Below are 18,254 nucleotides of genomic sequence, written 5' to 3'. Positions count from 1 at the left end.
GTAATGAGGGGTAGTTTTGTTGGAAAGTAATTATTAGGAAATAGCAGTAATGATAAGAGGCATTAATGAACCATCTTAAAAATATCATTACACCAGCATAGAATAATGTATTCAGTCATTCTCCAATCATAAAACCTATAAATTATTTTCAATGTTTTAACAAATTCATTTTAATAGATTTGCGTGAATCATTTGACTACTTATTTTGCTGACTGTTAAAATAGCCTTATGGTTCTTTCATAAGAGAGCATAAATGCTCATTTATATTTAACCCTTGCAACTTTGCTCTCCATCCCATTCAATAGTAACTCAAAACTACATATATGATTGGTATTTTGAGGTATAAACTGACATTCTACAAGTTCCATCTATTGCTTTTTATTTCATGTCCCAGGATCAATTTTAATATTTCTTCTATTCTTTCTTTAAATCTTTAATAATCCTTCAAATACTTGAAGATAGTTATTATGTTTTTCCCTAAATTTTAAAATTGATGATCTTTACCTCACCTTCAATAATCTTGTACCCTTCTAGTTCCTTTTTTTTTCTAAGGAAAACAACCAGGACTATGCATCCAAGACTCAAAAAACTCCTATATCACCAACTGTGACCCTTTCAGCCATGATTAATGGGAAGAATCCTTGAGAATATGTGCAGCAAGAAACTCAGAAAATAAATTCTCACCACAAAGTCCTTGGCACTGTCAGAAAAGGATATGGTTTTTATTGATGGAAAGGAGGTACATTACTATTAGCTTTGTGCCAATGCACTCTAGGAATCACCGAGTCTTTCTATCTGAATTGCAGATGAAATCTGCTTTATGAGTTGTCTCTTTCTATTAGAATGTGAACTCCTTAAGAGCAGCCACTGTCTTCCTTTTCTACATTTGTATCACAAAGCTTAGCCCAGTGTTTTATATATAGAAAGCACATAGTAATGTTTTTTCATTCCTCCATCTATTCATTCATTCAATTGATCTTTATATGACATGCTCTGTCAAGGGATCATCTTGTTCATCTTCCTCTGCACACTCAAGATTATCAATGTACTTATAAAAATATGGTGCTTTCTTGTTTTCTTACTCATTTATTTTCCTTTTTATGTTTTTTTTTTGTGCAGCAAGAGAATTGTATAAATATGTTTATACATGTTGGATTTAACATATTTTAACATATATAACATGTATTGGATTGCTTGCCATCTAGTGGCGGGGTGGAGGAAAGAAGGAGAAAATATGACACAAGGCTATGCAAAGGTTAATGTTGAAAAATTATCCATGCATATGCTTTAAAAATAAAAATATATAAAAATTAAATTTTAATAAATTTATTATATAAATTTACATAAAATGTAAAATTATTTATATTTTATAAATATGTATATATATATAAATATATAAAAATTTAAAATATATATGGCACTTGGAACTGAATACAATTTACTTCACTAAATATTTATTTTACATGTATAAGGCACTATGCTAAGCTAGGAATATAAAAGGCATTACAATAGCAGCCTCCCAAAAAACTAACACTTATATAGTGCTTTGTGCATATATTGCCTCTTTTCAACCTTACAACACTAAGTGCTATTATTATCCCCATTTTACAAATGAGGAAACCAAGGTTGAGAGAGGTTAAAGGACACAGCTAAAGAAATATTGAAGTAGAATTTAAATTCAGGCCTTCTGATTCTGAGTCTAGCATTGTGTAACTTCTGAGCTGCTACTCAAAATTACAATGTTATCTCCTTTCCTACTCCTGTCTCTGAATTTAGTCAATCATTATCTCTCACTTGGATGGACTATCGCAGTAACCTATTAACTGGTCTCCTTTCCTCCAGTCTCTCCCCACTTCAGTCTTTCCTATATATCACACCAAGCCTAAATGGATCTTTCTAATAAATCCTTATCAGAAATATAACTTTGCTCAAAATTTGTAATGGCCCTCTGTCACTTCATGTATAGAATATATCCTTCATATAGAATAAATCCTTAGTATGTCAAAAAACATTCATTAAGTACTAAACTCTCAAGTGGCAAACAGATATGAACAAACAAGCTGTACACAGGATGAATAGGAAATAATAGAAGACACTAGTTAAGAGAGACTGGGAGAGGCTTGCTGTAGGAGGTTGGATTTTAGTTGGAATTTTGAAGGAAGCCAGGGAAGCTAGAATGATTTCCCAAAAAGCTATTTTAATGACCTAGAAAAAATAACAACAAAGTTCATATGGAAAAACAAAAGGTCAAGAATCTCATGGGAATTGATGACCAAAAAAATCAAATGAAGGTGGCCCAGCTGTATCAGATCTAAAGTTATATTATAAAGCAAAGGTTATCAAAACCATTTGGTATTGGCTAAGAAATAGACTAGTTGTTCAGTGGAATAGGTTACGTTCAAAGGACAAAATAATCCAATAACTTTAATAATTTAGTGTTTGACAAACCCAAAGACCCCAGCTTTTGGGATAAGAATTCAATGTTTGACAAAAATTGCTGGGAAAATTGAAAATTAGTATGGCAGAAACTAGGTATTGATCCATACTTAACACCATACACCAAGATAAAGTCAAAATGGGTTCATGACCTAGGCATAAAGAATGAGATTATAAATAGATTAGAGCAACATAGGATAGTTTACCTCCCAGACCTGTGGAAGAGGAATGAATTTATGACCAAAGAAGAACTAGAGATCATTAATGATCACAAAGTAGAAAATTTTGATTATATCAAATTTAAAAGTTTTTGTACAAACAAAACTAATACAGACAAGATTAGAAGGGAAACAATAAACTGGGAAAACATTTTTACAGTCAAAGGTTCTGATAAAGACCTCATTTCCAAAATATATAGAGAACTGACTCTAATTTATAAGAAATCAAGCCATTCTCCAATTGATAAATGGTCAAAGGATATGAACAGACAATTCTCAGATGAAGAAATCAAAACTGTTTCTAGCCATATGAAAAGATGCTCCAAGTCATTATTAATCAGAGAAAGGCAAATTAAGACAACTCTGAGATACCACTACACACCTGTCAGATTGGCTAGAATGACAGGGAAAGATAATGCGCAATGTTGGAGGGGATGTTGGAAAACTGGGGCACTGATACATTGTTGGTAGAATTGTGAATACATCCAGCCATTCTGGAGAGCAATTTGGAACTATGCTCAAAAAGTGGTCAAACTGTGCATACCCTTTGATCTAGCAGTGTTACTACTGGGCTTATATCCCAAGAGATTTTAAAGAAGGGAAAGGGACCTGCATGTGCAAGAATGTTTGTGGCAGCCCTCTTTGTAGTGATCAAAAACTGGAAACTGAATGGATGTCCATCAATTGGAGAATGGTTGATTAAATTGTGATATATGAATGTTATGGAATATTATTGTTCTGTAAGAAATGACCAGCAGGATGATTTCAGAAAGGTCTGGAGAGACTTATATGAACTGATGCTGAGTGAAATGAGCAGGACTAGGAGATTGTTGTATACTTCAACAATACTATATGATGATCAATTCTGATGGATATGGCCCTCTTCAACAATGAGATGAACCAAATCAGTTCCAATAGAGAAGTAATGAACTGAACCAGCTACACCCAGGGAAAGAACTATGGGAGACAACTGTGAACTACTACATAGAATTCCCTCTTATTTTATCCTCCTCCATTTTTGATTTCCTTCACAGGCTAATTGTACACTATTTCAAAGTCCGATTCTTTTTGTACAGCAAAATAACTGTTTGGACATGTATACATATATTGAATTTAATTTATACTTTAATATATTTAACATGAATTGGTCAACCTGTCATCTGAGGGAGTGGGTGCGGGGAAGAAGGGGAAAAATTGGAACAAAAAGTTTGGCAATTGTCAATGCTGTAAAATTACCCATGCATATATCTGGTAAATAAAAAGCCATAATAAAAAAATTAAGAAAGACTTAATAAAAAAAAAAGACCCATTAAATCCTGAAAAAAAAAAAAGAATAAGAATATGACCTTAGGTGCTATGACTAACCCTAACATATTTGGTCTCCATCCTCTGCACCACCAAGGTACCTTTCCACTGATACCTAACCCAGAGACACATATCCTATATGAGAGTCACATTGGATTCAGATTTCCAAACTGTGTTTTTGCTCCCACCTCTCCTCACAAATGAAACTGTTTTCTTCTGGGATAGAATGGCTGGGTCAGGATATGTCCAGTGTAACACAGCATGGAGAGATCAAAACCACTCTGTCTGACCAAAGGTATTATTAGTAGTCAGGGATTCAAAGTAGGAAGTTCTTTCTAAAGAATGAGGCAAAGCTATTAAGTTGATAAACAACCTAGGATAAGAAAGCTCTAGGAGCAGGAATTGATTGAATGAACAAACATGATTGAAGGAAGTTACCATTTTTTATGATGGGGCAATGTGTGAACCATACCATACTTTCCCTCCTTCCACTGTGGTTTCATTCATAGGTAAGAATGATTTCTTGATTTATAACTGCCCAAAGTCTACCCTTCACTGTATAATTCAAATGCTTTCACTACTAGTACAAGCAGTAGTAGAAAGACTAGTAAGAAGAGGGAAAAAAGGAGTACTAATTTGCATTTATTATAGTACTAAATAAAGTACTATATAAATAGTACTAAATAAAGTACTAAATAAACTAAATAAAGACCATCCCCTGCTTTGTCATAGTAGAGGGTAATGTAGCTCATTGAAACTATGAGCTATGTCATTCAGGATTACCCAAGATGGACAGTCACAGAGGAAAGTTCTGACAAAAGGAGATCCACTGGAGGAAAAAAAAATTGCAAATCAGTTTGCCAAGAAAAGCCCATGGACAGTATTAAAATGTGTGACATATGAAGATAAGGATCTTGGGTCAAAGGTCCAATGTGTGATGATAAAAGAGGGCACAAAAAGTCAAGCCTAAGTGAATGATCAACAACTATTTAAATAGGCACTGCTTTGTACTGTGTATTGTGCTAATATTTTAGAAATATACTTTACAAATATTATCTTATTTGATCCTCACAAGAGTCCTCACAGGTAGGTGCTATTATTATCTCCATTTTCAATTGAGACAACTGAAGCAAGCGGAGGATAAGTGATTAGCTCAGACTGGCAAAGTGAGTGGGTGCCTGAGACAGAATTTGAAATCAGGTCTTCCTGACTCCAGACCCAGCTCTCTGTCCACTGTGCCCCCCTCTCTTAAACTTTTTTTGATTTCCCTAACTGAAAAAATCTCCCACTTTTGAACTCTCATATCACTAATACTCAATTTTTTTATTTGTCGATGTTTGATTTCCCCTACTAAATTTTAAGTTCTTTGAAAGCAGATACTTTAGTTTATTCATCTTTATATCCCTCACAGTATCTCTTTTGTTGTTGTTCAGTTCTGTCTAGCTGTTTGTGATCCCATCTTTGGCAAAGATATTAGTGTGGTTTGCCATTTCCTTTTCCAGCTCATTTTACAGATGAGGAAACTGAGGCAAATAGTTAAATGACTTGCCCAGAATCACAAAGCTAGTAAGTGTCTAGGGCTGGATATTTAAACTCAGGAAGATAAGTATTCCTAACTCCAGGTCCAGCATATTATCCACGGTGCCACCTCACTGTCCATATCATAAAATCTCTACTACAATATTTTATAAAGGAAACATTTATTGAATTAACAGCAAAAAATTGCTTTAAATTAACTCACTTAGAAAATTATCACTATCTCTTACTTTTACCTAAATAAGTACTAAATAGTAACCATTTCTAGAATACTAGTTTAGTAGGTAAGCAGAAAGGTCATTTTACCAAAGTCTAAGATAAACTTTGCTTGTCATCTTTATATGAGTTTACTACAATTCAAACCCTGTACAATGAAATAATTGCAAGTAAATGCAATATTTATAATTATCAATACTTACTTACAAACTATAATGACTTTTCAATTTTTTTGTCTTAAATGGAACAATTTTTGGCAAAAATCAAGCTAATACTAGTTCAGGGGAAGAGATGGATTTTTTTTTTAAACCAAAAGACTCAAATTCTTAAGGCCTTTGCTTATTTCTGTTTCATGTCTACCTTGAAACATGACCATAAGTGGAATTTTGAACTGTTTTACTCTAACCATAGAAGCTAATGGTTGAGACTAAAGACAGCTAAAAATAGTACTGGGAAGGGAGGGTGTGGTGGTGGTAGGGAGTGGTAACGAGTATTTCTAAGGGCAGCTGGAGTGGGATCATCCATCACACACTGACCTAAGGATGATCTGGATTCATAGAGGTGGGTAGGGGAAGCTATACTTTCTTCAGTGTCTCTGTCTCTGCCAGCATACTGGTCTCTGTTATCCCCAGGTGGTTTAATGTAAAATGTTTACAAATTGGTCCTGGGTTAGTAAGCTATTGAAGCTCAGCTCAGTCCTGTCTAGACTAGGCTAGAGTGGGTGCTTACTGACTGGCCTTGGCTTCTACCAGCTAGCTGGAAACAATTCAGAGAATTCCTAGGATGCCACAGGAAGTGGCCCTTCTCCAGATTCTGAACTTCATAGGATAGGATTCAGAGCATGTCCACAGGACACCTAGCTCATCTTCACTCTAGCTATGTCAGAACACTCCAAAAAACCTAGGCCTTCCTGGGCCATAAATCACTTCCCACAAGCATTCAGTTTACCTGTCTATCCATCTGTCAGTTCTTGAATGCCTAAACTAAGGAGGAAAGAAGGGAATCAGCTCTTCTCTGAGGATCAAGAGTTCTATCCCTCTTATGTGAATTCATTCACTTGTACCTGAGATACTATTTCCAGGGTCCCTGTGAGCACTCAGTTCATTCATACTTAGCTTTAATCCTGGATGCTGACTTCTGCCCTCGATACCTGGCATTCTTATGTTTAACTTTAAAATATCTGGACCCATCTAGACTTCTCAACTCTGATTTTATCGTGAATATCTGGATGCCACACCTTGACCTATTTTGGACTGACTCTTTGGACCCCCACTTCAAACCACTGTCAGGACTCATCTTGCTTTTCTTGTTCTCTCCAATATGGAAGATACACACACACACACACACACACATACACACACACACACAAACATCATAAGATATATGACCTCAGATTAACTTTGTTTCAAATTATCCATAGGGTTCCTGCTTGCTTTACTATTTGGCCTTCTATGTTTCATCTCTTTATGATAAAATACAGTATCTACTGTGACACATTAATTAGACCTGGTTTCCTAAGACTTTCAAGAAAGAGAGAGAGTCCATTTAGTTCATTCAGTCAGTATTTAATCAGGAGTCCTCACTTATTATTGATCTGAAAGTCTACATCTTTCACAGCTTTCCTCATATTAATACAGCCATTACTCTAGTTCAGAGCCTCATCATCTACTGATGGGATAAAAGGTATTAAAAGAATGGGCCTGGAACACTCCCAGGTATAGCCTGAACCAGATTAGAATATCAGATTTTAATATGTTGCTATATTAATAATATGTAGGTTTCTACATACATATATCTGCAGATAACATATCGAGAATACCACAAATGTTACATACACATAGACATGACATAATATATAAACATGCATATATACATATGTTTTTACACATATCCATATATGTATGTGTGTAAAATATTCAGCCTAAAATCAGTATTAGGGCTATAGAAATCTTTAAGTAGAGTCTAGTGATTCACACTTCTATTTGAACTTGATACCATTGGACTAGATTAATGCCCAAATGATCTAGTTGGACTCCTTTCATCCAGTCTCTCTAATCCTTCCCACCCACAAGCGCCAAATTGATAGTTCCAAAATACAGGTCTGGCCATGGTACTCATCTGCTCAAGAAATGTTAGTGGATTTCTCATACCTTCAAGATAAATACAACCTCCTCTGTTTGGCATTTGAAGCCCTTTACTGTCTGGGTCCAACCCATATTTCTAGACTGATAAAGCACTACTATGTTCCAGACAAACTGGCTGGTTTTCTGTTACCCTTATATAACATTTCATCTCTCAACTCTGTTCCTCTGGAATGTTCTCACCTTATCTCTGCCTATTAGCCTTTGAAGATAGGGGACCACCTCCTACAGGAAGCCTTTCCTGATCAAATTATTAGTTCCTCCCATCCTTCATCACCTACTGAAGTTACTTTGCATTTATTCTGTATATATATTTTTATATGATTACAGTACATTTCAAGGCAATTCCAAAAGATTTGGGATGGAAAATGCTCTTCGCATCCAGAGAGAGATCTATAGAGACTGAATATGGATCAAAGCATAGTATCCTTCTCCCTTTTTTGTGTGTTAGTTTTGTTTTTGTTTTTTATTTCTCTTGGTTTTTCAACCTTTTGGTCTGATCTTTCTTGCACAACATTACAAATATGGAAATATGTTTAAAAGAATTGCATATATTTAGCCTATATAAGATTATTTACTCTCTTAGGGAGGGGAGAGGTAAGGGAGGGAGGGAGGGAGAAAAATATAAAACAAATTCTTACAAAAATGAATGTTGAAAACTATCTTTACATGTATTTGGGAAAATAAAATACTATTTTAAAATTTTTAAAAAAAATCTTTATGAATGACTTGAAGAACTCAAAGGAAGAGGGACCCCATTACCTACTTAAGTAACTCAGTCTACTTTTGGATAATTCTCTTTTTCCTTTCACTTTAAGCTAAAATCTGCCTTCCTGTAACTTCCAGCTATAGTTTCTTATTCAAATACTTAGCATCATGGAATCATAGAATTTGGAAGGATAGAAGGCTTCTCAGTGGCCAATCAGTACAAGTCATACCTGAAACAGAAGTTTCTCTATGACATACTAAAAAGAGATTGACTAGCCTTGACTTGAACATTTTTATTTGGGCAAAGGGGCAGAGAATTCAATTCTTCCCATGGCAGCCCATCTCACTTCTAGGTAGTGCTAACAGTTAGGAAGAATTTCTTTACAACAAGCTGACATCTGGCTCTTTGCAATTTTCACTATTCCTAATTATTCCTTCTGAGGGCAAATTAGAACAAATTTAATAACCTGTTTTCTATATGGAACCCTTAAATAATTCAGGATAGCTAGCACCTTCTGAGTCTTTTCTTTTTCCAGGCTAAATAGTCTAGACTTCTCTGAAACTCTATATCAAATATAATATCTAGAAGAACAATTGTTTATCTCCAAAGTGGTCATACATGTTGAATGAAATAATTTTTATTATACATGAAATTCCTTCTCTGCAGGGAGAAGGGAGTAATGTGAAATGTCCTGGACCTACATAAGGATTTGGAATTATGTAACACATTCAAAGTTAGGATGATTCACAGGACTTTGGGGATGGAGGCAGAACTTGAAAAGAGCACACTAGCAGAGAAGAAAAAATACCAAAAAGTGAGGAAGGAGGCCTGGCAGTGGGGGTAGTATCAATTTTGGAGCAAATGAAAATGACTGAGGAGAGATGTTTCCCAATCTCAAACCCAGAGGCAGAAATAAAAGTTAAAAAGACTATTGAATTTATGATCAAAGAACTAGAGATCATGATTGATCACAAAATAGAAAATTTTGATTATATCAAATTGAAAAGTTTTTGTACAAACAAACTAATACAGACAAAATTAGAATGGAAGCAATAAACTGGGAAAACATTTTTATAGTCAAAAGTTCTGATATAGGCCTCATTTCCAAAATATATAGAGAACTGACTCTAATTTATAAGAAATCAAGCCATTCTCCAATTGATAAATGGTCAAAGGATATGAACAGACAATTCTCAGATGAAGAAATCAAAACTGTTTCTAGCCATATGAAAAGATGCTCCAAGTCATTATTAATCAGAGAAATGCAAATTAAGACAACTCTGAGATACCACTACACACCTGTCAGATTGGCTAGAATGACAGGGAAAGATAATGCGCAATGTTGGAGGGGATGTGGGAAAACTGGGACACTGATACATTGTTGGTAGAATTGTGAATACATCCAGCCATTCTGGAGAGCAATTTGGAACTATGCTCAAAAAGTTATCAAACTGTGCATACCCTTTGATCTAGCAGTGTTTCTACTGGGTTTGTATCCCAAAGAGATCTTAAATAAGGGAAAGGGACCTGCATGTGCAAGAATATTTGTGGCAGCCCTTTTTGTAGTGACCAGAAACTGGAAACTAGTGGATGCCCCTCAATGAGAATGGCTGAATAAATTGTGGTATATGAGTATTATGGAATATTATTGTTCTGTAAGAAATGACCAGCAGGATGATTTCAGAAAGGCCTGGAGAGACTTACATGAATTGATGCTGAGTGAAATGAGCAGGACCAGGAGATCATTATATACTTCAACAACAATACTATATGATGATCAATTCTGATGGATGTGGCCATTTTCAACAATGAGATGAACCAAATCAGTTCCAATAGAGCAGTAATGAACTGAACCAGCTACACCCAGCTAAAGAACTCTGGGAGATGACTATGAACCACTACATAGAATTCCCAATCCCTCTATTTTTGTCCACTGCATTTTTGATTTCCTTCACAGGCTAATTGTACACTAATTCAGAGTCCAATTTTTTGGGGGCAGCAAAATAACTATTTGGACATGTATACATATATTGCATTTAACTTATACTTTAACATATTTAACATGTATTGGTCAACCTGGGGGAAAGGGTGGGGGGAAGGAAGGGAAAAGTTGGACAAAAGGTTTTGCAATTGTCAATGCTGAAAAACTGCCCATGCACATATTTTGTAAATAAAAAGCTATAATAAAAATAAAATAAATAAAAATAGAATATATGTTAAATTAAAAAAAAAAAAAAAGAGGACTACTGGCTTGGATGGCCAGAACTCTGGTCAAAAATGTGAATGTATGGAAGGCAAAAGGAAGGGAAGGATGTGGATGGCCTCCCAGTTCTTATTCTCCCTTCCACCCTGCCTTTTCCACTTGTCAAAGGAATCTGTAATAATGTATTTAATTTGCCAAAGCCTGGATTGTACAGATTTAATCTTACTTCTCATAAATTTTTGTGATAGATATAGACCTGTGTATCCCTTATATCCATTAGTTCCCAGCATAAGACAAGTTCTAGGAGCAATACAGGAAGATTGTCAATTTTTCCTAGCCCAGGGATCTTCAAGCCTATAGTTAGAAAATGTCTCAGCATTATCAAAAAGCAGAACAGAAATCAAATTGTTGTGTTGGCATGTTTGATTCTTCATAAGCCCAAAGTTTTCTTGGCAAAGATCCTGGAGTGGTTTGCCATTTCCTTCTCCAGTTCATTAACAGATGAGGAACTGAGGCAAACAGGGTTAGGTGCCTTGCCCAGGACCACACAGCTATTAAGTTTCTGAGCTAGGATTTGAACACATGAAGATGAGTCTTTCTGATTCCAAGTCCAGCGCTCTACCCACTTCGCTGCCCATAGAAACACAGGCCCTTTGTTTATTCTTCGCCACCTAGTTAAGAAGGTAACCTTCTTTTGTTCTGTAACTAAGGCTTATGACTCATTCTGAGTATAGAAGTATAGATACAAGGTAGTTAGACTTGATGTAGCTGTCAAATTTAAGTCTAGTCCTAAAACCTAATGGAAACAAAATGGCACTGTCAGATTATATCAGCTGGCTGCTACCCTGTAGCCAAAGCCTTAAAAAAGATATAGTAAAAGATTTAGTTTCTCTAAATCTTCTTTTCTTTAAGACATCATTATTTCTTTTATCTGATCCATGTTATGACAAGAACTTGAGGTCCTGACTCATCCTGGTTGCTGTTCTCTGGATGATCACCAATTTATGGAAATCCTAAAATATAACTTTCAAAACTGAATACATTACCTTAACTTTGATCACCTGACAGCTGTTGTTCAATCATTCAATTATATCTGATTCCTCTTGGCTCCATCTGCAATTTTCTAGGCAATGACAAGAGTGGTTTGCCATTTCTTTCTCCAGCTCATTTTACAGATGAGCAACTGAGGCAAACTGGGCTAATTGATTTGCCCAGGATCACACAGCTGGTAAGTGTCTTTTGAACTCAGAAAAAGAGTTTTCCTGACTTCAGATGTAGTACTAGATCTACTTTACCACCTAGTGGCCTCATCTGATAGTAGATACACTAAAGACTATTCATCTCCTTTGGAAACTATTCCTCCCTTAATGTAGCATAAAGCTGATTTGCATGAGGTTCCCTCCTGCCTCCCTTTATTGAATGTCTTATGTTCGTGTTGAGATATATACATATGTAGATATACAGAGAGACAGAGGCAGAGATGTGTATATCTACACACATACATATATCTGTAGTCCACTAAAATCCCTAATATTTTCCAAACAAACTTTTTTTGTCATCCTCCATCTTGTATTTGCGAAACTAGCTTTTGAAACGAAGGATAAAACCATGTCATCCTGACCTATATCTTGCCACTGGACTCAGATTTCACTTTTTTTCCAGAGGGGAAAATGAGTCTGATGACCCAGCCCTTCCTCACTTAAATACAATTCATTTGCATATCATGGTATCACTTCCCTAATGCCATGGTCCTCTTCAAGAATGAAGAACACACAACAGCAACAACAATTTTAAGACCATTTATATTAAATTAAATTTTATAAGATTAAGCTCAATGTTATAACCTATTAGTAGTCAGGATCCTGACTCCCATCATCTAGCATGTAAATTATTCCTTTTAGGTTTGTGTCATCTACAGATTTTGTGATCTATGCTGTTAGACAAGTTCCTGATAAAAGTGTTAAACAAAATTTATTTTTGTTATATATCATAAATTTTTTGAGAATAAGAGCCATACAGCCCTCTTTGTAGTGGCCAGAAACAGGAAACTGAGTGGACACCCATCAATTGGAGAATGGCTGAATAAATTGTGGTATATGAATATTATGGAATATTATTGTTGTATAAGAAATGATAGGTTGATTTCAGAAAGGCCTGGAGAGACTTATATGACTGATGCTAAGTGAAATGAATAGGACCAGGAGATCATCAACAATGAGATGAAACAAATCAGCTCCAATAGAGAAGTTATAAATTGAATCAGCTACATCCAGCGAAAGAACTCTGGGAAATGAGTGTGAACCACTACACAGAATTTCCAATCCTCTATTTTTGTCTGTCTGCATTTTTTATTTCCTTCCCAGGTTAATTGTACACTATTTCAAAGTCCGATTCTTCTTGTGCAGCAAAATAACTGTATGAAGATGTATACATATATTGTATTTAACATATACTTTGACATATTTAACACGTATTGGTCTATCTGCCATCTGGGGGAGAGGGTGGGAGGAAGAAGGGGAAAAATTGGAACAAAAGGTTTTGCAATTGTCAATTCTGAAAAATTACCCATGCATATATCTTGTAAATAAAAAGCTATAATAAAAAAAAGAATAAGAACCATAAAACCTCATACCTATAGAGTGGTTTATAGTTTCCAAAGAGGTTTTTTTTTTTTTTAACCAAAAAATCATTCATTTGATTTTCATCGCAAATCCTCTGAAATAGAAAGGGCAGATGGTTTCCTCATTTCACACATAAGGAAAATGAAGCTCAGTGAACTTAAGATTTGCCTGAGATCAAATGGCCAGTAAATAAAAACTATAGGACTAGAATTTAGGCTTTCTGACTCCTAGTCTACCTTAATATACCACAGTTCAAATTGTGATTGTAATTAGACTACCATGTTAATAAATATACTGGGACCTTGTTATAATTCTGTGCCATCTTAGTAGGTGAAATGACTTTTCAATATGCCCTTGTTGTTATTTAGATGATAAATCTAGAACCAGAAGAATCTTAGAAGTCTTCTAAGAGAGGTATAGTATTCTTTTATTTAAAAAAAATTCAAAAATATAATGTGGTAACTAGTAATTTAACTCTTCATTTTGGATTAAAAATGGATCAAAAAACTACCGCCATCTCTTCTGTTTTGCCCATTTCCATCCCCACCATCAAAAAAACCCTGACTTTCTCTCTCCTATCATTTTATATCTTTCCTCCTTTTGGTGGCTAACCCCCTCCTATCTACAAATGCTGCCTCTACTTACACTTCTCTCATTCCCTTCTTTACTCTCTGCCTTTTGGCCTCTGACTTCATATTTCCACTGAAGCACCTTTCTCCATAGTTACCAATGAATTCTTAATTGCCTAACCTAATGACTTTTTCTTAGCCCTCATCCTTTTTGAGTTTTCTGCCACCTCTGGTACTGTCAATCACCTCTTTCTCCTTGATACTCTTTTCTGCTTAGATTTTCATGATATTGCTCTCTTCTGGTTTTTCTTTTACCTACCTGACCCCTCCTTTTGTCTCTTTTACTGTATTTTCATTCATGTCACACCCATTAACCATAGGTGTCCCCCAAGGCTCTATCCTGGACCCTCATTTTCTCTAAGTTATTTTTCTTGGGGATCTCAATTCCTATAAATTAAATTATCATCTCTAGGCAAATGATTCTCAGCTTTATTTATCCAGTTCTAATCTGTCTTGACCTCCAGTCTCTCAAATCCAATTGCCTTTTAGACATTTCAAAATGCATATCTTACAGTCCTCTTAAACTTAACATGTCTAAAATTCATTCTCAATCCCCAAATCAGTAAATTGCCAAGTCCTACAGTTTCTATTTTACTAGCATATCTTGTATTCATCTCCTTCTCTAACACTCACTCTAATGGAAGCTCTCATCATCTCACACCTAGACTATTGCTACAGGTTTCTAGTTAGTCTAGTTTCCTCCTCATTCCAATCCTTTACTTAGTTATCAAATGTATCTTCCTAAAATTAAAGTCTAACCATATTACCTCTTCCCCTCCCCACAATCAATCAGCTCTAGTTCAGTTCTTTCAGAATCAAATATAAAATCCTCTGGCCTTTAATGCTCTTTATAACCTGGCTCCTTTCTATCTCTCCATTCTTCCTTTACCTTATTCCACTCCCTCCCATCCTTTGTAGTCTCATGACACTGATTCTTTTCACACTGATGCTCCATCTCCCATCTCCAAGCACTTTTAGTGGCTGTTTCTCATGCTTGGAATACTCCCCCACTTCATCTATTTCTTCTTGTTTCTCTGCTTTCCTTCAAGTCTCAGCCAAAGTCCTACCTTCTCAAAAAGCTATTGCCAGACCTGAGTCTCAAGGCATTCTCTCTGAGACTGTATTGATGTTTAGTTTTCAATCACATCTACTCTCTGGGGGTTTCTTGGCAAAGATATTAAAGAGGTTTATTTGCTATTTCTTTCTCCAACTCATTTTACAAATGACAAAATTGAGGCAAAGAGAGTAAAATGATTTGCCAAGATCATATAACTAGAAAGTATAAGATTTAAATTCAGGAAGACAAGCCTTCCTGACTTCAGGTCTAGCACTTTATCCCCTATGCCACCTACTCATCCCCTCTGAGACTATATCCAAGTTATCCTATATATATCTGTCTGCATGTTGTCTTTCCCATTAGACTATAATAGGACAGTCTAATGAGACTTTGAGAGGAGGGATATTTTTATTTTTCCTTTCTTTGTATCCCCATTGCTTAGCACAGTGCCTGTGTACTTTCTCTCTCTCTCTCTCTCTCTCTCTCTCTCTCTCTCTCTCTCTCTCTCTCTCTCTCTCTATATATATATATATATATATATATATATATATATATATATATATAAAATAGGCATTTAATAAATGATTGTCAATTGAGTGACTATCATATTCTGCTATATGATGTGGAAGGCCTACATGGTGGAGTGGGTGGTCAACACAATATTATTTCAAAGCCTTTTTTTTTTTTAATGGCAAGGCAACTCTTAACTTTTAATGGTATATGCTCATAGATTATCTCCTAGGATATTTAGTGGTATATGCTCAAAACTTATTTCAGGGTATATTTCAATTTGAAAATTATCTTCCAAAATTAAACTCTTATTTTAAAAAAATCTGAATTTTGAGTACAGTATATCAATTTATTCTGCTGCTAGAAAATAGATCTAGAATGGAATTTCTACAGTAGATTTATTTTGCAAACTGATTCCTATTGAACTTAAAATTTTAAGAGACTACATTGAATTTATCGTGGGAGTTAAAAAAACCAAATCATATAATTTCGAAGCTTAAGAACATCTAATTGTCAGTAAGAGAGGATATTTAAATATACTATGAAAAAGAGAAAAAATGTTAAAGTGAGGTTCACAGTAGTAGAATTTTCTTGAAGAAATAAGTACATAACAACCATTTTTTTTCCTTACTTAAAAATGTTTATTTCTTTTAAAAAATAGCCTTCAATATACATACATATTTTCCCCAATATCTTTTAAACATATATTGTTAGTTATTGCAGATAATAAACAGTAATTGAAGCCAAAACAGAGTTGATAATATTAAGAATATGAGGTAAACAAAACAACGTGGATGTTGTCCATACATACCAGAGATTAAGCCTTCAAAGGAGTGACATGCTTTTCTAAATAGTTTTACCTAGAAGGCAGTTGGGCTGCTTTTCATGGATACTGCTGTTTTTGTTTTTGGCCTGGACCTGTGTGAGTTCATTGGTATAAGGAATGCCCAGTCATGAAGCCTCCCCAGCCAATGCTGATCAGCTCCTACTCTGTAACTTATGGGTTTACAGAGAATTGTTTGAGGCCACTGAGAAGTTAAAAAACTTCCCCAAGATTTTTTCCCAAGGTCAAATAATATTTTTTCAGAGGTGGTACTTGAATGCAGTTTACAGACTTTGAGACCAAGACCCACAAAGAAGAGGATGTTTTGAAGCCCACTAGATAATGCTATTGGTTGATTCATTGTAAAAATTTAAAGAAAGCAGTACTGACAATATTAATCTTTTTCACTGTGTTTTTTCCTTATAACAGTTTTTAAAAATTTTTCTTCTTATACATTTAGCAATGGATTATTAAAACCATGAATAATGACTTACCATGAATCTTTAACATGTTTATGGATATAATCTGCATGAAAACGTGGAACCAAAGGATCTTTCTCACCATGTATTATTAAAGTAGGACACTTGACAAGGGGCAACAAATGTCGACAAATGTTACCTGAAAAACAAATGAAATTAAAATTATGCTCTAACTATAACCAATATCAATTATTTAAATGCTAGTCATTACAGGAAATTTACTTGGGAGCACATATATTCTCCACATTATTACTACTAGTGACTAATAGACTAGTTAGAATTGTAGCAAATGCTGATTCCTAGCTGGTTGGGTAAAGGAAAACTTTGTATCCCTGATTATGTTTCATAGAAAAAAAAAGGTTTTACATGACTTTGTGAACACCCACATCTGGAATTTCTTTTTGGCACCTCTACCTCTTCCTCCCAATCTAAATCCTTCTTAGAGTAACCTAATGAGCTTCAGGATCATTTTTGGTGCTTTTCTGTGACAATGGCACAAATAAAATTTATCTGATTATAGGAAGCAGGGGCAAGAAGATGATAAGGAATCAGAAAAATCAAGACAAACAGTAGTCAGAAAGCAAGGAGGTGAACCACAAGCATGGAGTGTCACAGATACTAAATGAAAAAGTGTCATCTGGTACAGAGAGATCAAGGAGATTAAGGAGAAAGAGAAAAGATTTTTTATCCAAAAAAGCAGAGTGAAAAGTCACAAACCCACAAAAGATAGAGAAGTCCAAAAGAGAAGGAAGAGAAACTTAGAGAAATCCAATATACACACAACAAAAACTATAACGGAAAATGAGCAAGGTCAAGAAAATCATAAAACAACATAAAATAACTGAAACAATTAAAGAACTAGAAGCAATGCAGTTTAGAAGACATATAAGATATGCTCATATGGATTAACTGCTGTATTTAACGAAATCAGATAATAATTAATAAGAATAAGAAAATCATAAGTCCAAAAAAGGTGAGAGCTACAGAGAGCAAAGAATCATAAAAGTCAAGAATGAAAAATGTTAATGAATGAAATGAAAAATATGAATGAAAAAATATTAAAAATAAATGGGGGAGGGGATAATGAGAAAAATGGCTGAGCACAAAAAGAAAACCTGAATCAGCAGAATAAATGGCACAGCCGGAACTGCATTTAAGAAAGCAACTTCATAAGCAGACACAGAATATCAATGAATTATCCAGTGAGTTAGAAATCATGCCAATTCACATGTCAGATTTAGAGCTGTCCTTCCATCTAGTTATAAGCTCTTTTATGTTGCTTCATTTGTACTTAGAATGCTAATATGACTCTAATTCATTTCTTTCAATAGTATATCAACTCAGTTGTTAGATATGTAACTCAAACTTAAG

General features: G+C 34.9%; 1 protein-coding gene across 2 annotated transcripts in view; it reads right to left on the bottom strand.

The window, feature by feature from the left end:
• Positions 1-18,254, bottom strand: part of BPHL (biphenyl hydrolase like) — a 58,697-nt gene that overhangs the window by 14,428 nt on the left and 26,015 nt on the right. For both annotated transcript variants that reach the window (XM_074270642.1, XM_074270652.1), the window contains exon 6: positions 16,899-17,022. In XM_074270642.1, the coding sequence (XP_074126743.1) occupies positions 16,899-17,022 (124 nt within the window). The remainder of the gene's footprint in view (positions 1-16,898; positions 17,023-18,254) is intronic.

This window comes from Sminthopsis crassicaudata, chromosome 1 (assembly GCF_048593235.1).
Source record: "Sminthopsis crassicaudata isolate SCR6 chromosome 1, ASM4859323v1, whole genome shotgun sequence".
NCBI classification, from domain to species: Eukaryota; Metazoa; Chordata; class Mammalia; order Dasyuromorphia; family Dasyuridae; genus Sminthopsis; species Sminthopsis crassicaudata.
This window is presented reverse-complemented; position numbering and strand designations above follow the sequence as displayed.